This window comes from Fundulus heteroclitus, chromosome 9 (assembly GCF_011125445.2).
Source record: "Fundulus heteroclitus isolate FHET01 chromosome 9, MU-UCD_Fhet_4.1, whole genome shotgun sequence".
NCBI lineage: Eukaryota > Metazoa > Chordata > Actinopteri > Cyprinodontiformes > Fundulidae > Fundulus > Fundulus heteroclitus.
The window spans coordinates 31,924,189-31,945,994 of NC_046369.1; the positions used below are offsets into that span (position 1 = coordinate 31,924,189).

The 21,806-nt window shown below is 44.0% G+C and overlaps 3 protein-coding genes across 8 annotated transcripts in view; 1 reads left to right on the forward strand and 2 right to left on the reverse strand.

Moving 5' to 3' along the window:
* The window catches only part of palld (palladin, cytoskeletal associated protein), an 83,913-nt gene extending 77,629 nt beyond the window's left edge, over positions 1-6,284 (forward strand). For all 6 annotated transcript variants that reach the window (XM_036141497.1, XM_036141498.1, XM_036141494.1 and 3 more), the window contains 5 exons: positions 2,058-2,190; positions 3,508-3,715; positions 3,803-3,968; positions 4,896-5,029; positions 5,127-6,284. In XM_036141497.1, coding sequence (XP_035997390.1) covers positions 2,058-2,190; positions 3,508-3,715; positions 3,803-3,968; positions 4,896-5,029; positions 5,127-5,287 — 802 coding nt within the window. In that variant the 3' untranslated portion in view covers positions 5,288-6,284. The remainder of the gene's footprint in view (positions 1-2,057; positions 2,191-3,507; positions 3,716-3,802; positions 3,969-4,895; positions 5,030-5,126) is intronic.
* A 1,667-nt stretch (positions 6,285-7,951) lies between these two features.
* cbr4 (carbonyl reductase 4) lies at positions 7,952-11,155 on the reverse strand. The gene is made up of 6 exons (XM_012861094.3): positions 11,059-11,155; positions 10,717-10,865; positions 10,010-10,130; positions 8,918-9,054; positions 8,445-8,579; positions 7,952-8,355 (listed from the first exon to the last, which is right to left on the reverse strand). The coding sequence occupies exons 2-6, from the start codon at positions 10,859-10,861 to the stop codon at positions 8,177-8,179; spliced, it is 717 nt and encodes a 238-aa protein (XP_012716548.2). The 5' UTR covers positions 10,862-10,865; positions 11,059-11,155; the 3' UTR covers positions 7,952-8,176.
* Positions 11,156-18,019: 6,864 nt separating this feature from the next.
* The window catches only part of sh3rf1 (SH3 domain containing ring finger 1), a 46,753-nt gene continuing 42,966 nt past the window's right edge, over positions 18,020-21,806 (reverse strand). Inside the window, exon 12 of the mRNA XM_012861181.3 lies at positions 18,020-21,713. Coding sequence (XP_012716635.1) covers positions 21,545-21,713 — 169 coding nt within the window. The 3' untranslated portion in view covers positions 18,020-21,544. The remainder of the gene's footprint in view (positions 21,714-21,806) is intronic.

Genomic DNA, 21,806 nt, shown 5'->3' on the forward strand with positions numbered 1-21,806 from the left:
GCGTCTCTGCGCCGACTCAGAGCGGAAACACAAGTGTTTGCCATGAGCTGAAATCACACTCTGTTCTTTGTTAAGCTGTTGACTCAAAGAAGAACAGCGGAGTGTTAATGAGAGGGAACACGTGTTTGTCCGGACCCTGTATACACAGTTAGCGCACATGCGAGCCCGGATCGTAAAAGACGATCACAGAGACGCGAGACATAAAAACCACCTGTGAGCTGTTATCACCGTGAACACGCCCTGATTAGATAAGAGCTCCGACTTGTTCTGAGTGGGCAGAGAAATCGAGATAGCAATCAGTGTCTGAAACTCCTATTGTTTGGGCTTTTTTTTTATGCACAGCCCTGGTTGAAGTGCAGGTGGGATGGTGAGGTCACTGTTGTTGCAGGAAGGGTTCAGAGAAACACCTGTGGGTCCAGAGATCACAAACAGAAATGGTAGGGTTGATATAAAATCTGACAGGAGGAGGAAGCTGGATATGATAGTTTGGTCATGAGGGAATTTTTCTTTAAAAAAATCAAAAACGCATACACTTTCAATTTAACAACAAATATCTTTGTTTTCCCTCTCCAATGTTGTGCTACTTTTCTACAAAACACACCTCTAGCGCAATAAAACGTATTACTAGCTTTCACAAATGGCTTCAAACTATGCTTCTGCAGCGAGCACGACTCTTACACAAATACATCTGGAACTTTTTGAATCCCTTTTCTCTTGTGTATACCTCGAACTTTCCACATTGTTCCAAAAAAATGGCAGCGGAAACCTCTGAGTAGAGAAAACAGAGTTAAAAGCACAGATTTTATCCAGTTGGAGAGCAGAGTGCAGGATTCAAACAGGAGCAGAGGATAGTAGCATAGGAGTCATTAAATCTGAGCACAAAAGCTTACGTTTCAGGAGGAGGAGGCCACATTTGTAAGCAAGACGTTCATTGCGAAAGTTTTGAATGAAGTGGGACAATATATGATTGAAAATGAGGAGTCCTGCTTTTGAATTTAAACTGTCTGCTCCTTTTTTAAAAAAGCAAATTTCCACAAAATGCAATCTTTAAAGAGTTGCAGCGTACGTTCGTAATTCATTAGGTAATAATACATGTTTTCTGTGGAGTTCACATTGTGCCATGTGCACAATTGATCAAATGAAGAAGAGGAGGGAAAAACACAGTGATGCACAAATTCACCTTCATCAAGGTTCAGGTCAGTCAGTTTAAAACTGAGACCATGTGCACGGTTCACTGAGCTAAATACACACTACTAACATGAACTAGCTGTCTTTCGTTATAAATTTTTCAGCAATAATTATTGTTTTATAAATCATAAAACCTGGATTATTTTGCCAAATGGTATATCAGTTATTTCATCCTGTGGGATTTCCAAACTTACCGTAACTTTTCCAGATCAAATTCATCGAAATCTGTTTAAATCTCTCCTGTTCTCCTTGTCCACCAACTTCGTGTCCTCCTCAATACACCTGTTCTTATTCACATACTATATTTTCCTGCATTAGTTGTCACGGAGCAAAATACACCTGGAACTTTGACTAAAAGTAAACGTTTCTTTGGTCGCAGCGACGTTTAAAGAAATGCAAAGTTTGTCTTCCCGTAAAAATCTTGATTCTAGCAAAACATTGCTGTCGAAAAAAGTTGTCCCTCGTGAATTTCCAAGGAATCATCCCACTGAGCTGTGCAAAGGTTGGAGAGCAACGCTGGAAGTTCTCTGCAGGTCTCTGTCGTACCTGCAAACTCAGGGCTGGCGTCTGACCCTGCATGCAGCACGCTCTGAACTTAAACCGTGCACAGAAATGCAAAAAACATAAAACAGGCACTAAACTCTTGTCCTTGACTAATTTTCTTTGCACAAAGAAGCTTAAGTTTGACATCAACTACCTAACAAAGGGCCAGAGGGTTAAACCGGGGGAGGGGAAAGCTGTGCTCGGAGGAAGTTCACAGCTCTGCTGATTTCAAACCTCTCCAGAAAAAGTTAATGCCACTCATGGCTGAAAAAAAAAACAAACGTTCTGTTCACTATACACGTTGTGGGTCTCTGTCCGTCTGTCAGGCCCCGGTCCAGGTCCAGAGACAGCGGTGACGAGAACGACAACATCCAAGAGCGCCACTTCCGCCCGCACTTCCTGCAGGCGCCCGGTGACCTCATTGTCCAGGAGGGCCGCCTCTGCCGGATGGACTGTAAGGTGAGAACACACCCCTGGTTCTGGCTGCAGCAACCTGAGTGAGCGCTGATGACAAAAGAGAGGAAGGAGGGTCAGAGCAGTTCCCTGCTGCTCCGACCAAACAGCTTCTTATATAAACCGTCTGCTACAGGAGTTCTGTCCGTTGGTGTATTCGTTATTTTTTTAGCGCCAGGTCCAGCAATTCAGACCTGAGACATTCTTGCTTCCAAGCAAGAAGGAACTCCCCACACCAGCACACTGCTCTATTCTGAGATGGATGGTTATAATTTAATATGAAGAAAAAGTGGATCCTTTGCCTAATATGGCATAATCTGGGGTCATTTATTTAACCCACTATGCAAATGGTTTAGGGTTCCATTGTGCTGCTTTCTATAAAGCATAAAGTAAAATAAAGTTAACTGAGAATGACATGGGAGAAAAGAAAAATGTCCAAACCAAAGGGAATATGTTAATCATAGTAATACAGAAAGCTCTTTCAGATCCGCCCTTTAATTCAATGTCTGGATTGCTCAGAGGGAGGCTCCGTGTCAGCGCTGCGCTGCCAAAGAAACATTTTCCTTTTCTTCGGATTCCCGATTCTGTAGAAGAGAAAGAAAACTGGCAGAAAGATCTTTGTCCTCCTATGAATGTCTCACAGAAGACGAAGAGAACACAAAGGTCCCCGCCTTTGAAGGATTGAGAGCAATTATTTCCGCTCAGCTTTCTCTCTTCACCTCACCTCCTTGCAGCATTTAGAAACTCCTTAAAGCCACAATTAAATCGCTATAAAAAGACTGTCTTTTTATGCCCGTTTAAAAAAAAAAAAAAAAAAAAAGGTCATCCATTTCTACTTGGCCTATGTTTTTATAGCCGAGATTTATTTACAGACCCTAATGTGGAAAAAGAGCCCTCTTAGGGTGCTTCCAGAACTACTTACCACATCTTATTCTACCTCCCTTTGTCATTGCTATGAACACTGCTGAACTTTTGGAATTTCAATAAAAACCACATGGGTACGGCCCATGCTCCAGGTGGGACAGGGTGCAGCAGGCCAGGTGTTGGGTTTCCCACCACAGACGAGCGTTTTACTCCTTTGTGCGCTTTATTCCCCTGACAACAGCACGCAGGCAACGGGCTCCTTCAGATAAACACAACGCACAAAGATAAACCAAACACCGCTGTTTTCAGACTCCCAGTATACACATGGGGCCCCAGTGGACTCACATGCAGCAGATGTACTCGTTTCTCCAAGACAAACAGGCAGGAAATGCAGGCTTTGCGATCCTGGACGAGGATTCAGACATGGACTGCAGCCTGATGTCTTTCTCCCACCTGCAGGTGAGCGGCCTGCCCACGCCCGACCTCATCTGGCAGCTCAACGGACAGACCATCCGCCCCGACTCTTCCCACAAGATGCTGGTGAGGGAGAACGGGGTGCACTCCCTGGTCATCGAGCCCGTGACGAGCCGCGACGCGGGCATCTACACGTGCATCGCCAGCAACAGGGCCGGCCAGAACTCCTTCAACCTGGAGCTCATCGTTGCCGGTAAACCAGAGGGTTGCCCATGGTTGCGGGTGTGATTCGCTCCCCCCACCCGCGGAGGTGCCTCAGTAACCGCGTCTCTCCCTACAGCTAAAGAGATGCACAAAGCGCCTTCATTCGTGGAGAAGCTGCAGAACACGAGCGTCGCAGAGGGTCACCCTGTGCGACTGGAGTGCCGCGTGGCAGGCGTTCCTCACCCGCAGATCTTCTGGAAGAGGGAGAACGAGTCATTCACGCACAACACAGACCGAATCAGGTACGTCTGCAACACCTGCTTTTTCATCATTTCCTTAGGTCACATTTGGAACAGGGGGATGTTTCACCAAAACTGATATACCACAGTTTTCAACGTTAGCATGTGAAAAGTGTGCCGTGCATTTGTATCCAGCTCCCCTAAGTCAGCACTTTTTGGAGCCGTCCTTGCTGCTGGTCTATTGCGGTACGTCTGTACCAGCTGTCTACATGGAAGCTGAATTTTCTAGCGGTTCTCTGCAAAACAACAGCATCTGCGAACCTCATTTCCAAGTCTTGCCACAGATTCTTAAACAGACTAAGGTCTGGAGTTTGACAGGGCCACTCTAACATACAAACATGCTTTGTTTGCTGCACTGCATGTTTTGGGTCATAGTCCTGCTGGAAGGTAAACCTCCACCCCAGTCCCAGCTCTCTAGCCGCCTCCAGCAGGTTTCCTTCCAGGGTTGTCCTTGTTTTAGCTCCAGTCGTCTTCTCTAACTTTGACTTACTTCCTGAGTTGCTGAAGAAAAGCATTCCCTCAGCATAACGCCGCCTGCACCAACTTTCATTGCAGGGATCGTGTGTTCAAGGGCTTATGTGCAGCAGATGTTTATGTGTTTTCTTTTCCCTACATGACTTGAGCAAACTACAACCCGGACTTCTTAATACTTAGTTCTCGTTACATGTGGACTCCTCTTGACTAATTAGGAGATTACTTGTGACAACTGGTTGGTCTGGGTCGTATCAAAGGGAACTGAATACAAATGCATCCATCGCTGTAACGCAACACTGCACTGACACATGCACGATTCTTCCACTTAACAGTTTTGCACTACTTTGTTTTGGTCTGTCACGTTTAATCCTAATAAAATGACATGGTTGCAATGCGTCAAAATGCGATTTTAAATTTAAAAGGCACCGTATCAGTAACGTTGACGCTCTTTCCCAGCATGCACCAGGACAACTGTGGCTACCTATGTATGATAATCCAGCCGGCTCTGAAGGAAGACGCTGGCTGGTACACGGTGTCGGCCAAGAACGACGCCGGCATTGTCTCCAGCACCGCACGCCTCGACGTCCACAGTAAGTCCCTGCTGCGCACCGAGTCTGGCAGGCGGGGGGGGTTTGTTTCCCCCGTGCCCCCGTCTCCGCAGCCTTTAACTCTCCGTTTTCTCCTCAGCTCAGTGGCAGCAGCCGAACCTCCCGAAGCCCAAGAAGGTCCGTCCCTCAGCCAGCCGCTACGCCGCGCTGACGGAGAGAGGCCTGGACGTGAAGGCGGCCTTTTTCCCCGACTCCAGCCCGCTGCCACCCGGCGGCCTGGTGGAGAGTGACGACCTGTAAGGGAACGAAGATACCCCCCCCCCCCCCCCCCCTTAAAGGCTGCCCTCGATCCCCCTGCACCCCCTGAGACATAAACACAGAGCGAGGCAGGGGGGACAGACTGAACTCTTGTCCACCGCCACTGAACTGCAGAGGGGGGAGGGTGCAGCTGTGGTTTCCTTGTTATAAACCCTTTATAGTAGAGAAATGCATCAAGGCGACCTGGAACGCGATTGAAGTGCTTTTAACCAGAGAGAAAAAGAGTTAAAGTGCCTCTTGATTCTGTAAAGAAATAGAACAATGCAACGCAGATTCACTATGCATGCCGAAGTGGTGCCGACTGTAGCACACAGACGTAAACTGTAGGTAGCACCCCTCCCCGGGACAATTCATCTAATCTTCACTGAAGGAGATCGCAGACTTCGACTACGAGGGCCTTGGCAGCGCGGGTCTGACATCTGCAGTGTCGGGTCAGAAATGAAAAGGGACAGGAAGAGGTCGGGTATGTTCTGTTGTAGCTGAAGGTTTGAGGTTAAAGAGAGCGGGGTGTAAGTGGACGAGCAGGTGTACAGTGGGATGAGAGTGAGGGAGGGAAGTAAGCACAAGCTTTAAAAGATGAGGGCTCATTTTTGTTGATTTTCTTCTACCTTGGAGGTTCGTTTTTTTTCCGGCCGCGTGAAATGTTAACGTACTCGTGAAAAGGGTGCTGTGCGAGGTTTCAGTGTAGGCTCCCCTGTGCGGCACAGATTGTACCGTTTTTATTTTTCTATTTGCTTTCCCAACCATCCTATCTTAAATTATACCTTCATCTTCAAACAAACGAAAAAAAAAATATGAAGTTTTATAAGTATATAATACATACTGCCTTAAACCACTTAAATTAAACACCGTTTCTATTGCATGTTCTCTTCAGACACCTGTAGTGCCAAGCAGCTTTTACCTGGATGTATAAAACAACTTCTTTCAGTATTCAGGGGTAATAAACACTCAAAATAATAAAATGGAAATTAAACGTGTATTTATATGTATAATTTTGTCTCTTTTTAGACAGCTCTCTTTTATACTCTGGCAGTCCTTTATGATTTTCTGCCTTGCAAAAGTTTTCGTACCCCTTGCATTTTCTCTGATTATGCCTAGATTTATCTGGGATTTTACCTGGTAGACATGTGCATGATGAAGACCAAGGAACAAAGCAGGCAGGAAAAGAGATAAAGACACGCAGATGTTTAAAGCTGAGGTTGTAAATTATCATCCCAAGTTTTCTCAGAGCATTGTTCAACCCATTTAGTCAAAAACATGGAAAGTATGTAGGCCACAACTGCAAACCTAGCCGGACATGGCCGTCAACCTAAACTGAGGCAGTAGCCAAGAGGATGAAACGTGGTGGCGGCAGCATCACGCCGTGTTGGTCTGCTTCTCTTCATCAGGCCCAGAGGCTGGTTAGCGTTGCTGGGAAGACGGATAGAGCTAAATCCAATACCAACAAGGCCGTACCTTAAGAAAACCTGCCAGAGGTTGCAGAATCCTTGAGACTGGGATGGAGGCTCATCTTCCAGCGGGACAAGAACCTAAAGCAGCTACAGTTATCCTACCATATCAAAGCATTGTCCCTGTGTTTAAAGCGAGAGGCCCATTCAAAGTCCCGAACAAAAATCCTACCTAGGATCTATGGCAAGCTTGAATTCACCAATCATCTCCATCCAAATCTCCCTTTGGTTTATTTTGCAGAGGAGAACAGGAATCTGGATGTCCAAACCTATTAGAGACGAACGCTAATCAGAGCAAAAGGTGCTTCCATCAAGGTGCTGGCTCGCAAGGGCCGGATACAAATGGACGGTGAAGAAAAATAAAACATGTCGTTTTCCTTCTTGCAATGATGCACCGCTTTGTAATAGTAATAGTAATATCATCTTTATTGTCATTGAAACATACACTACAACGAAATTTGTTCTCTGCTTTTAACCCATCACACTTGGGGAGCAGTGGGCTGCCATGTGCGGCGCCCGGGAAGCGTTCTGGGGTTAAGGGTCTTGCTCAGGGACCCAGAGTGCAGGCACTGGGGATCGATTGTGTTGGTCCATCTTAAAGTTCCAATAAAACTAAAATTTAAAAGATGAAAAAAATCTGAAAATGTTATTTTTGCAACATGCTGCAAACGTTCCACATTGAAACACTGCAGTTGTTAAGCCATGTTTTAATAAGAGACACAAGCTTGGCAGCTTTTCAGATCGGATCACTGGACACGACAGTCGCCTCCAATCACGTCCGTCCACACTGCAGGTCCGAAGCTGTAACCAAACACAGAAAAAACATTCCCCTGGTCTAAAAATACCCCCCCCCCCACACACACACACACACACACACACCTCTAATTTCCTCCAGCTGCAGCCTGACAGGCCAGAGGTGGGATCGGGAGGCTGATGGCGTTGGGAGGGAAGGAGGGTGAAGGGGGCAACATGCGCTGTGGGATTTCCAGAGGGGGGGGGGAACAAAACATGAGCGCTGGAATCAGCAGCAAACGTTTGACAGTCATGGAAAATGAGCCACTGCGTTTAATCTGGTGATTAAATTCAGGACCCCGGGGCACAGGGGTCTGGACGGGGCCAGACACTTTGGAGTCAGCAGTGTTAGTCATAACACACCGTCTCTCACACACACACACACACACACAGACACACACACACACACACACAGACACACACACACACACACACACACACACACACACACACACACAGACAATGTTGTTGCGCTCATTGACTCAGCAGGACAGTCCTCTGAAGGCAGATGTAGGATTGTGTCTTCTACCAGCGCCCCATCCAAGATAGCGTGCGGACGTCTCTCCTTGCTTAAACAAAGACATCGAGTACTGAGAGCCTTTCCTTCCACCTGCACCAGCGATGCCGCTCCCTACATGGCCAGCTGCAGCCCCCCGTCGACCACCAGCACCTGTCCAGTAACGTAGGGAGACTCCAGCAGGAAGAGGACGGCCTGCGCTATCTCCTCCGGCACGCCGAACCTCCCCAGAGGGACGGAGCGTGCCGCGGCCTCCTCCCTCAGCCCCGCCGTCATGTCTGTGTGGATGAAACCTGAGGAAGAGAGGAGGAAGAGTTGACGGAGAACAGAGAGTGAAAGGCGGTGACTCACGCGGGGGAGCGTGTGTGCGTCTGCGGCGCACCTGGGGCCAACAGGTTAACCCTGATGTCGCGTGAAGCGACTTCTTTGGCGAGCGAGCGAGTGAAGCCTTCCAAACCGGCTTTGCTGGCGCTGTACACGCACTGGCCGGAGTTTCCTTTCAGGCCCACCACCGAGCCTGCAGACACATCCGTACGATGGAAATGCTTGCAAATAGCTGCTTGTTGCACAAAAAAACACATGAATTGCCACAATGATCTCTTAACAGGCATTTCTTTCAATAATTCGCTTGAAATTCACCCTTACTGAAGATGGTGTAACATAATAATAACAATTCAGGATAGAGGTAATATGATAATCAACATTCAACAGCAGATGAAAAAGAAAACTATTTTCTGCCTTACTAAAAACTAGTTGCTCAAGGTGCTATGGAGGTAAATAAATGTGACACTGCCGCCATCAAGTGTCTAAACTGCTAACATACAGCCAACATCCAAGCACAGAGGCAGTCAGCACCTATATTAACAATGGCTGCTCCCTGGGTGCGCAGCATGCTCCGTAGCGCCGCCCTGCAGGTCAGCATGGAGCCCAGCAGGTTGGTGTGAAGCACGGCCACCATTTCCTCAGGCTTCGTCCTCAGCAGCAGCGCATCCCTGATGGCAGAATGATAAATGTTCATACAGCGTCCCGCACAATTAAAACCATCTCTTCTTCATATGCTGGACAATGTTTGAAATAAATACATCTTTTTTGTTGTTGCTTAATCCGAGACAGAAAAAAATAAATGTTTTCGCTACTTCGTACAGCCCCCTTTCAGTAACAGGACATGAGCAGAGGATCTCCTATAACATCTAGCATACAGCTAGAGGGATCACGGATCTAGATCGTCTTCTCTGATGCTGTCGTCTCTTTGGCCCGTCTCACAGGTTTTCTAAAGGACTGAGATGTAGGGGCTGAGAGGGCCATGGCAGAAGAAGGACTGTGTGTCTGGTGAAGCATTTCTGTATTGATTTGAATCAATGCCCTGCTGAAGGATCCAGATGATGTTAATTTTTGGGTTTTCCATTTAAAATGTGCTGGTATTTTAAATGATCCGTGATGCTGTGACCTCTACTAGGGCCTATGGAAGAAACAGACCCACAGAATGACTCCTCCTCTACCATGCTTAACAGGGGACATTAGCAGCTTTTTTCACAAGTTGTTCCCCAAACCAACTTGGAGAGTTTGTAGCCGAAATGCTCAATGTTACTCTGACTAAATCACACACGTCACGTTGCATACCTACATCTGGGATGGAAACTTTCTTTGTAGAATAGTGTATTTAAACCTCAGGGAAGCAGAGAGATGTAGAATACTGTTTAAAAGTTTCCAATCATTTCAAATAGTTAAAAAAGTAAAGAAAAAATGAAGAAATACTTCAGTTATATTTAATTACAGGAATTTAGTCCCAATTAAATTTTCAGTGTGAGTATGCTCCTGCAATAAAAGATTGATTTTCTTTTAAAGCTTTCTACACATCAACAATTACACAGGGTGTTTAATTTGTTGGAAAAATATTCATACAAATGCAACTGAGATTTAGGTGAGGTTTCCACTCTGCTGCCCAACCTGTTGATGCCGGCGGCGTTCACAAGGTAAGAGATGTTTCCGCAGATCTTCTGGATCGCTTCGAAGGTTTCCTGCACCTGCTGCTCCTTAGAGACGTCACAGCTGAAGACCTTGTGGTCAGCTGAAGGGCACACACATCACGTCTGTGAGCCAAACAGCTCACCTTAGTTTAACCAGAATATATAATTTATATCAGTTTCAACTGAAATAAACTTTTAGTTTTTGTTTGATGCCATCGGCTCAACAAGGGGAACGCCCCCAATCTAATATGGTTACACAACACAGAGTGAGGTGAAAACTGTCCTCTACAAATGATTATGGGTGCTGAACAGGTATGGCTTTCTCTAGTCCAGCAAGTCTAAGGGGAACAATGCAGCAAAGGGTAGTACAAGGAATCAATTAGATGAAAAAGTGGAAAGAATTAAGAAAATAGGACCATTACACAAGCATTTGTACAGAGTTGCATGGGAGCAATATGGCTTTCTGCCCAGGGAGGCTCTGCTGTCAGGGGCATAAAAGCTAAAAAAAAAAAAAAAAGCTAAGATAATGCATTAAGACTTTGGGAATTTGATGTGGTCCTTCGTCCGGAAATCCTTCTGTTTGAGGATTCCCCACTGAGACATGACTGGCCAGTAGCGCTCTAGTTCTGCACATTCTCAGACTCACAAACACCGCGATAGTTTGTCTTGCAATGCAGGCAAGGTTACCTCCGTGTAGGGCAGCCACAGCAGCCTGGGCTGCATCCTGGTTCCTGGAAACCACAGCTACCCTGCAGCCCCTCTCTGCCAGCAAGCGGGACACGGCCTCCCCGATCCCCCTGGAGCCTCCGCAGACCACCGCCAGCCTGGACATGGCTCTGCAGGAGAGGACACGGTCCCAGCGGGAAAAAGAGGAGACATCAGTCAGGGGAGACGTGTCCAGTTCAGGAAGCGGGCTGGGTTTAAAATGTGTTCGGATTACTGTCTATAACCACTGTCATTTATAGCCAACACTATTTTACTGAGTGACACTTTAGCCCTACTTGCATTGTTCTGTCAAACCTCGTTTACCTGCACTGGCTGAATAGAAGCAGGACTCTAGCACGATTCTGAGTACACAGGCGCCGCCATGTTTCCGAGCCTGTTTACGCGATGGCCCGGATCGGCCAGCAGAGGGCGCCATGAACGCGCTGGAAAGAAGAGCCACCTGTTGACAACTGTGATGTTTTTGATGCCCTGCTGCCAAAATGGTTTATTTGAATCATACTACTGGAAGACGTTTATAAACAGTGGAGGTAAAACTGTTTAATAGTTTTTCTCTAAAATATTGTGTCACGGTTATATACCAGCCATTTCAATTGTTTACATAAATCGCTGCTGCATCTTTATCCTGAAACTGCTGCAATTAACTGTGATTTTTTTTCAAGCTGTATGCCAACGAAATTTCGTTCTGTACGCACTTTGTGCATACAAGATGACAATAAAGTTGTCTAAGTCTATATACAGATAAGGCCGAACCTCTTACTTTGTTTATATGATAAGTTGCTATTAATCATAATGTTTAATCTGGAAAAAAAAAAAAAAACATTTTCTGAAGACAATGACAATAAGTGGAATTGTAATGAGTTACTTTTCCTTAGCCTTGGGGCATCTTACAAGAGGAAAAAAAAGTAAATAAAATAAACAACACAGACGTGTGAGAGGAAGATTTTTTCTTTTTTTTGCTTTGAGAAAAGTAAAAAGAATTTCACCCAGAAAGGCCTGTTGTGTATCAATTTTGTGTATTTGTAAGATATGCTTCAAACAAGGCCATGTGGAAAAACACCTATTTTACAACGGTAGATTTTCCACAGGGAAGTTATATATTTTTATTATACCAGATATACATCTTGATCATGTTTTCTTCACATAAAAAATCGGCAGAACATGACCATGGAGGAATTTGTATTGTGGGGATATTTAAAGAGTATTCATAATAATTTTCTGCTAAAATGGTTGCAATATGTCAAATAGACCATTTACATTCCCACAACTTTAAAAGCTGTGGTTCACAGGAGTTTTAAGCAGCTACTTTACCAACTTCCTGTCACAAAAGGAAAGTAGAGATGTTATTAGTCATAAATGTTTAAGCAGAGCGGTTAACACTTCACTAAAGAACACTAAGACGACTTCACATGGGGTCCAGCATGAAAAGTACAAGACCTACATTTAAACCTTAAATTATTCATGGCAGAATTAGGCTTTGATTAATCTTTTAATTTGACCAACACATTTCCTCTGACTGGGACCGTTTGGGGTGAGCCTACCTGAGTCCTTACTTTAATCTGAAAGAGAATCTGTGGAGGGAATCAGAAGAAAAGTTGGTCCAACAAAAAGGCCTAAACGTGGCAGGGACATTGTCATGAATGGTACCATCACATGAAAATGATGAGAATCACAATGCTGCTGTCTTGGAAAATTTATTTTACCCATTGTACAGCACAGGCTCACATGTTCCCAGACTACGGAAGCCTGTTGCCACATATCACTACAGATATTAGTAATTTTGGGAATAACTGGAACGGGTCAAAATAACTGGAAACATGGAAATATCCTGGTCTGCAGAGTTTCTGATTTAATGACAAAGATGTTTCGACTGATTAGAGTATAGATTTTTAATGAAATTTGAAAAATGAAATTTCTCTTATCAAGTTTTCAGATCTTTGGAGCAATGCTTGTTATATTTCTGTTCAGAAAAAGTAGAGGATTGTGCTTGGAATTATTATTATTTTTACCTAGACGAGATTTTTGCCCCTTTTAAGCCACCTTAGTTTGCACAAAGCCCCTCATGATTTTGTCCCACAAACCAGATTCCTTGATAGGTGAGTTATACAAAACTGGATTGCTGTTTTAACCAGATTTACTGATCTTTAAAGGCAAAGTTTTTCTCATCACAGCCTTCCTAAGAGTGGCTGGTTTTTGTGTCATCTCGTGTCCAAGCTGTACTTTGTGGTTACGATATTGCACACTTAAATTGAAGTATTGCGACTCAGCATATAATCATCTTTATTTGTCATCACAATTCTATGTTGCAGCAAAACCTGTCCTCCGCATTTACGCCATCCTTTAGGGAGCAGTGAGCAGCCTGCAGCGCCCGGGGACCAATCTGGGGTTAAGTGCCATGCCCACTGTGACACACCATACCTCATTCATACCCACTGGATTTCCTAGATTTGTCACATTACAATTACAAACTTAAAAGGGATTCATTTGATTTGCTTTATAGCTGAATTGGAATGAAAATTACACATATGTATATATAAAACTTAAAAAAAAAAACACTTAAAAGTATTGTGAGTATTTTTGTTTCGGTTCTGTTACTCTGATACCCCTAAATAAAATCCAATAAAAGCAGGTGGTTTCTATGTAGTAGTGTCGTCGTGCATAAATCAATCTCAGTAAAAATCCAACACTGAAGGCCTGCAGCTATCCTCCCCCTGCAGGGACAGGATAGCTGGTCATAGCTAATGGGAAGAAGGATGGAGGAAAAATTAATGGGGGTCTTGTAAGAAAACTTGGGTGGATGTTCACCTTCCAGCAGGTCAACACCCCAAACATGCAGCCAGCGCTGCAGTGGAACAATTCAGAAAAAAAAACGTATCATACATTGTGTGTCAGAAGGGCTGAAGTCCAGACCAAAACACTGTTGAGAATCTGTGGCAAGACCTTTAAATCGATAAATTGACTCTACCGAGCTGTAAGACATTTAGCTGAGAAGAATGAGAAATGTTTCAATCTTTCAAATCTCAAGGCTTGCATTGGGGAGCGAAAATAAATGTTTCCCAAAGGAAAAAAAAAAACCCTGCGGTCTCCGGTGCTCAAAAATGAGTAATGACAAGTGACAAGAACGAGTGGCCTTGCCGGCGCCTGAACATCACACTGACTCTGCAGGATTTATCTGCTGAGGAGAAAAAAAAAAAAAAAAAAAAACATACAGGGCTAGCTCACCTCTGGCCCTGAGCCCTGTGAATCATATCCTCACGGCAGCAGAAATCAACAAGCAGCATGTCCTTCGAATGGACCTACTCCTTAACACGGCGTTCCTGTCTGTAGCCTAGCTGCCCAGGCAGAAGGGATTTGTATTCAGATCCCCTCCAGAACACATTACTTCCCTCTGTCACACCTCTGTGATCTAATGATCCTCGTCAGCAGAGCTGTGTGCTTCTCTAATGCACAACCACGCTTAGTGCAAAACTTTTCATCGATTTTCTGCAGCCGTTTTTATTTTATTTATTTTTTTTAAATGACTGCGAGAAAAAGCTGTATCTTCTCCTCATCCCTTGCAAACTGCGCGAACAAAATCTGAACCAGAGCAACCTGATGGTGAGACCCTGAATCACATTCAGGCCTCATGGCTATAAACGTTTGAGCTCCATTCTGCATCATAATTTCCATTTCTGAACACATACAAACAGCAATGCACTGGCAGAAAATGCCCCAGCGTACATGTGCCGAACCAAACAGGATAGAAATGTATAGAAACATAAAGGATAGTCAGAATCTACGGGGAGCATATCCACTTGTTTATGTTTCTGCTGTGGCGCACATCATTTTGCACTTATAGCAGAATAACTAATTTCCATGGTAACCCAACCTCTGCAGGGGACTGCGTGCAACATGATGACCTCTGCGGGTGCACGTCAGCTCCTTTCAGCGTTTCCTGGCCGAGCGCGCTGGCGAAGGCTCACCTCTGTCTTGAGAGGCTATTCGTGGAAACAAAGGCCAAATGTACTGCAAAGAGCCCCGACTGTAATGTCTCAGGAAAAACAAAGCTAATGCTGCTGATACGTGGCCATGCATACGGATGAATACAGACCAGAACGTATAAGGAGATGTATCAGATGGATGCAACACTCAGAATACAGGTGCTGCACTGAGCTATATAATACACTGCAGTGCTAATCACCGTCTGTTTGAACGAGTCGCTTTGAAGCCACCAGCCGCCATATTGGTACTCCCTATTTCCCCCCACTAACTAGGGAATATGTGCGCTACAGCAGCAAATAACGAGGATTTTCTCATGTTCATGCCATATACTTTTATGTTATTTACTAAAACTATCAAGTACTGAGAAAGTCATGTGCTGAAATATTTTGCATTTTATTCATTTAAATATATATGTTTAACATTTATAAATATATAAATAACAATATTCAAAACATATATTTACATATGTGTATACATATATATACATAGATACATATACTCATACTTATATATACATATATATATATTTAATATGAATAACATGTAAAATATTTCAGTACCTAATTTCCTAGTAGTTGATAGTGTTAGTACATCCACTGACTGTAGAATTACCTGTGAAACGTTTTCACTCAGCCAGAAAACTGCTTGTTGTTGCAACCAAATCCTATGGGATTCTGTGAGAGTAGGGAGGAGCAAGATGGCGGCCAGTGACTTCAATTTTTCGGCAAAATCAGCACTCCAGTGTATTATATAGCTCTGTGGGTGCTGGTCATACGATTAGAATATCATGGGAAAAAAAAATTTTTTCAGTAATTCTATTCAAAAAGTGAAACTTGTATATTATATTCATTCATTACACACAAACTGATACAATTTAAATGTTTATTTGTTTCACTTTTGATGATTATAACTAACAACTAATGAAAACCCCAAATTCACTATTTCAGAAAATTAGAATATTGTGAAAAAGGTCCAAAATTAAGACACTTGGTACCACTCTAATCAGCTAATTAACTCAGAACACTTCCAAAGGCCTTTAAATGGTCTCTCAGTCTGGTTCTGTAGGCGACACAGTCATGGGGAATACTGCTGACTTGACAGTTGTCCAGAAGACGACCATAGACACCTTGCACAAGAAGGACAAGAAACAAAAGGTTATTGCTACAGAGGCTGGCTGTTCACAGAGCTCTGTGTCCAAGCACATTAATAGAGAGGGGAAGGGAAGGAAAGGATGTGGTAGAGAAAAGTGTACAAGCAACAGGGATGACCACACCCTGGAGAGGATTGAGAAACAAAACCTCTTTTATGTGGGGGAGATTCATAGAGTGGACTGCAGCTGGAGTCAGAGCTTCAAGGACCACCACGCACAGATGCATGCAGTAGTCAGGACATGGTTTCAGCTGCCGCATTCTTTGTCTTAAGCCACTCTGGAACAAGCGACAGCATCAAAAGCATCGCGCCTGGCCTAAAGACAGAAGGAGTGGACTTCTGCTGATTGGTCCAAAGTTCTGTTCTCTGATAAAAGTAAATGTTGCATTTCTTTGGACACCAAGGTCCCAGAGTCTGGAGGAAGAGAGGAGATGCAGGGAATCCACGTTGTTTGAGGTCCAGTGTAAAGTTTCCACAGCCAGTGATGGTTTGGGATGCCATGTCCTCTGCTGGTGTTGGTCCACTGGGTTTCTGAGGTCAAAGGTCAATACAGCCATCTACCAGGAAGGTTTAGAGCACTTCATGCTTCCTGCTGCTGACCGACTTTATGGAGATGCAGAATTCATTTTCCAACAGAACTGAGCGCCTGCACACAGTACCAAAGCTACCAGAACCTGCTTTAAGGACCAGGGTATCCCTGTTCTTAGCTGGCCAGCAAACTCGCCTGACCATAACCCCATAGAAAATCTATCGGCTATTGTGAAGAGGAAGCTGCTATATGCCAGACCTAACAATGCTGAAGAGCTGAAGGCCTCTATCAGAGCAACCTGGACTCTCATAACACCTGAGCAGAGCCACAGACTGACTCCATGCCACGCTGCATTGCTGCAGTAATGCAGGGAGAAGGAGCCCAGCTAAGAACTGAGCGCTGCACATGATCACTTTTCATGTTCATACTTTGCAGGTGGCCATCATTTCTGGAAATCCTTGTTTTGTATCGGTCTTTAGTCATTTTCTAATTTTCTGAGATACTGAATTTGGGGTTTTCATTAGTTGTCAGTTATAATCATCAAAATTAAAAGAAATAAACACTTGAAATATGTCAGTCTGTGTGTAATGAATGAATATAATATACAAGTTTCACTTTTTGCATAGACTTACTGGAAAAAAAAACTTTTTGGTGCTGGAGCCCCAGTCTCCAGCCAAAGCCCTGCTCCAACTTCACAGTCGAACTTCACAGATCTGATAACGGCTCGGCTTTCTTTAACAATTTTTTTAGTCGAGAAAAACAAACCTGAAACCGAATCGAACTGGATTTTAACACGATTGGAATCGGCCTGTTTGTTGGGATCGACGCGTTTCTGTACAGCTCTGAATAGGATCTGTCTTGAAGCAGATCAAGACAGATCCGACCAAGTGCTTTGAAGCGGCACTTGGTCGGAATTGGAACTATACGAATAAAATTAACCGGATCGAAACCAAAACTCAGGAAATACCTGCAAGAAAATTGGTAAACTTGGCCACTGAATATGAAATGTCCCGACCAGAATAACATTCGCTTGTGCCTCAAGTAAAATAGCTCATTTCTCTTTCCATGTATTGACCTTAAAACGTAGCTTTTGTGCAGCAAAAACTCCCCGCAGGTTTGGTTTGAAACAAGGGATGAACGTAGAGAAAAGCACCTCATACTCACCAGTACAGTTCACTTTGTCCTCCAAAGGCCTGGAGGACCTTGTTAAAGTGCGAGGCATCATAAACTACGGCATTTAAAATAATCTGATGGCCTCTGCTAGAAAACGGAAAATGGGTCATCTGTTGGGTCTCAGTATGATAATGACTCAACACATATGGGCGAATAAACCCAGAAATGGATTACCAGACACAAAATCAACCGTTATCACTGGCCATCTCAGTCCCCAGACAAAAACCCTATTAAACAGGATGCAGTAAAGGATTTATTTGTTTCAATACTTTTCAGCATAATGTTACCCAGGGCAGCAGTAAGTGTGGGAGATGTTCTTCTATTGATCAGTCTGTCTGTACTCCTAATTTGTCCGTTCTGCTCTGACGCAACAACCCCACAGGGAAAACACCACCACAGTAGCAGGAGGGGGGGAAAAAAAGGCAAAAACATCAATAAAATATACAGAAACTGTTTGATTTTATTGTTATAGATTTCTCTTTTACAAAATATGCGATTCCCTCAAATGCTTCAGGACATTTTTCTTTAACATAACAGCCATGATGTGCCAAATAATTAGATTTGCGTTTTATTCGTTTTAGGTACAAAACAGACTAATTAAGAGACAACAACAACAAAAATAAAATAATAATCAAGTAAGTCACCTTGGCATATAGACATGTTAAACTGCATGAAGCAAACATGGTTTGCTGGTGCTCAGAAATGAATGAATTGGACTGGAAAGTTATTTCAAGAAGCACTTCATGTTTAGAAACTGTGCAGCATATGCATGAAAAAAAAACATGAACACGTTGGTGGTAAGATCAGCAATGCGGTGACAGTGCATATGTCAGTACAAGTTTGTGCATTTGGGTAATATTAAAGGCTAACTAGTGAAATGAGGACGCTTGAGAAGAAAAGGTTTCAGCCAATAGTCTGAGGTGTGTGAGTTTGCCAAGACGTCAGATTATTTCTATATGAAAGGACAGAAAAAAAAAAAAAAAGGCCCTAACAGTGACGCGTACCATCGTCTTCCACATTTCAAACAAATTACAACATATTCCAGCAGTCAGTCACACAGTGGTCCCCCTCAATGAACAACCAAAGGAAAAAAATAACAAGACAAAACAAATATTGAAAACATGTGCTTGAAACTCGGGGTCCCGACCCTAAAAGCCAAATTTGGCACAAGTCAATGTTCGAATCTAAAGAGGACATGAAAAGGCCAAATTACATCAAACTATGCTGGTCGGTCTGCAATGATGCACGAGGCATTAACATAAGCATGTGTTCGATGGTGATTTCAGAGAAAAACTGGACGAAATGCTGCATTTCTCATGCTGCAGCAAAGTAGTCCGGCTAACCCAGCTCAGTTCTTTTCGTTCTCGGCTTGCCAATGCCAAAAAATATGACAAAAAAAACCTCAAATCACAAGAAAATATGAAAGTAATTCAAGTCTGTATAACATTTGACAAGAAAAAAAAAACAACAAAATTAAATAAAGGGCTCAAAGTGATTGATTTCATTGATAATCTGAGATTCGACAGAATCCCGCGACGCGCCTCTTCCCGTGGAGTGATACTACGTGCCGCTTTAGGCAAACAGTCTGTGCTTCGGTCAGCAGTGGGGTTTTTATTGCCACGAGTCACATTAGGAATGAGTTATTAGCGTTTAAAAACAGTGATCCCACTGAAGGGTCACTGTGTCAGGTCAGTCATAAACTCTACGAGCAGCGGGCGTCAGCCTCGGTGAAATGAAGAGAGATAAATACGCAGAAACCTGCTTTGTTAGCGCTCTAGTGTTGCAGAGCTCTGTCTGGGTTCGGCTACTGCCAGGGGGGGGGGGGTCAGGAGAGCAGCTACTCTGGTCAGTGAATATATTAACAAAAAAGGTACAGATTAAACAACTTTGGACTGCAAAAAGCCCATGTGGAGTGTATAATTAAGACGCTACGAAGGTTAACAGTCCCACCTCCCACCTATTACCGCTCGGTCTCCGGGAGCAGGCTTCACTAATGACATGCAGATATTTCATCTTTTCAAGGTAAAAGCCTCAAACAGCAAACCTCCACCGCACCTCAGGAGAAACAAAACAACAACATATATATGTCTGCCCAGTGGCACAGAAATATTTAGTCATGTGCAGCATTCACAACTTTGAGCTCTGAGGATTCACATGTGCAATACAGCAGATCTTCCCTCCTCTCGTCTCGTCTCGTCTGGTCTGGGCGACGCCTCGGGGAGCAGGGGGGACGTGTCCTTTCTCTTACTGTGCAGCACGCTCTCGTCTGTTCCGTCGCATGTCCTTCCCCTCCCTGCTGATGGCTTGAAACCGTGATAAAAAACCTTTATCAGCAGCCTAACAGCAGAAGTACGACTACTGGGGTCAAATATGACATAAGGCATGTGCCCCGCTTAAAGGGCTAGTTCAGGATTTTTTTCAGGGAATGCCCTACTTGAGAACATCCAGGACAAGAAAGAACAAAACGTTTGACTTTTATTGTCTGTATGGGCCATGAATCACGAAATAACACAACCCCCACCCTTCTGACTCAGCATTGTGCTGCGGAGCTATTGCACCCTCATCTTTTTTTTTGTCATCTGAACCAGGATCAGCTCCATTTCGTAATCGAAAGCTCAAACCATCCAAATCAAGACTGCTTACTTAAAGCACAAGAGCTTTGATATATTGGGCTTTAGAACCACAAGTCCAGTTGAAAATAATCGTTTCAATTAAACTCGAGGTTAAGAACCACGGTTTCAGACTTTAGAATGAATCTGGGCTCAGATTGAAATGTGAAAGTCAAAGATGAATAATAACTCCAATATGGTTCATACTTATCCAGACCTTGAACATGAAAGGAACCCTTTCCAGATTTTGAGGTCATAGGAAACCTTTATTAACACGATTTTAGGTGGTCAATATCTCACCTGCAGCAGATGCTTAGCCTCTTTGTTTAGTATAAATCTAGATTAATTGGTCCTGGAGGGTAAAACTACTAGTCTGAGAGGCCAAGACTAAAGCAGACATCTAGTGTCTTAAAATAACTCCAGTCTAAAAACAACAACATAGCAGGTTATGGAAATATTTAATGCAACCCTTCAGACCTCTCTTCACCTTGCACTGGGTGGTTACTTACGCAGGAAGCAGGCCGAGCGCAACCAATAAAGCATTTCTAATGTAGCATTAAAGTCATTAAAATATTGTTCAATTATACTGCTTTACTCTTATATCAGAGCAGAACAACTACACTTGTTGCATCGTCGGTGCATGTTTCACACAGGATCATTGCTGGTGCGCTGACTTCTACCTTCATATCTTGTATACATTTTCAGAGGTTTTATTTATTTTTTTAAAAATCATCAACAGCTTAAAGGCTCTTCTAAAAATAAAAGGCGCTCATTAAAGCTGCTTTGTTGTTTTAAAACTGGACCCTCTCAGACTGGCGGCCAGCTTCCCCCTCCAGGAGCAGCTGACCTGAATTTATCTTGACCGAAGCCATCAAAAAATGTTGCTTACTGCAGGTAAGATGTTGACTACTTACAACCTTTTAACAGAACCCCCTGATTTGAAAATCCTGAACTACCCCTTTGATCTCCTAACGTGTAGCTTTATAAAAAAGTCAACATGAAATAAGTTAAAACGTGAAACAATCAGATGAAAGGTTCATATGGGCTGCTTCAGGACTAATTATAGTTGTGTCCTTATGTACAATAAAGTGAGGAACAGTACAAGGCACACATTTAACAGCTGAGTAGTAACAAATATATAAATAACCAAGAAAAAAAAAGAAAAAACAGAAAGGTTTATGAGTAGTGTGCTCTTTTGCAACTCTGTCCGCTGTGCTTTTATGAACTAACTGCGTTTTCTCCCCAGCTCCGAGTGAACTTCAAGTGTTGGCCTGACGCTCCTTGCCTCGGTGGCCTGCTAGCAGCACTGGCGCCGGCCTCGCAGCGGCGGTGACGAGCGAGGGCGTCTCCGTCAGATGCTGTCCACGAAGCTGCCGGGGAACAGGCCCGTCCGGCCGTTCCTCTGCAGCGTGCCTTTGAACCAGCCGTCCTCCCGCTTCCTGTGAACGAACACAATGTCCCCCTCCTTGAGTTCCAGCTCGGCCTCGCTCTGCGGGGGATATGATACCACCACCCTGTACCTGGGGGAGGACAGGGAAGGGTCAGACACGCACAGCTTCAAAGACAACTGCTCTGTCCTGATATAACGTTACAGTCAGGACACGCCCGACTAT

Bases quoted from the DNA above. Each gene is read 5' to 3' on its own strand.
- cbr4 (XM_012861094.3), bottom strand. From the start codon at position 10,861: ATGTCCAGGCTGGCGGTGGTCTGCGGAGGCTCCAGGGGGATCGGGGAG. The intron at 10,131-10,716 runs GTAACCTTGCCT...TGTGCCCTTCAG, and splicing joins TGTGGCTGCCCTACACGGAG to CTGACCACAAGGTCTTCAGC. The intron at 8,356-8,444 runs GTGCGCCGCAGA...TCTCTTCCTCAG, and splicing joins GGTTAACCTGTTGGCCCCAG to GTTTCATCCACACAGACATG.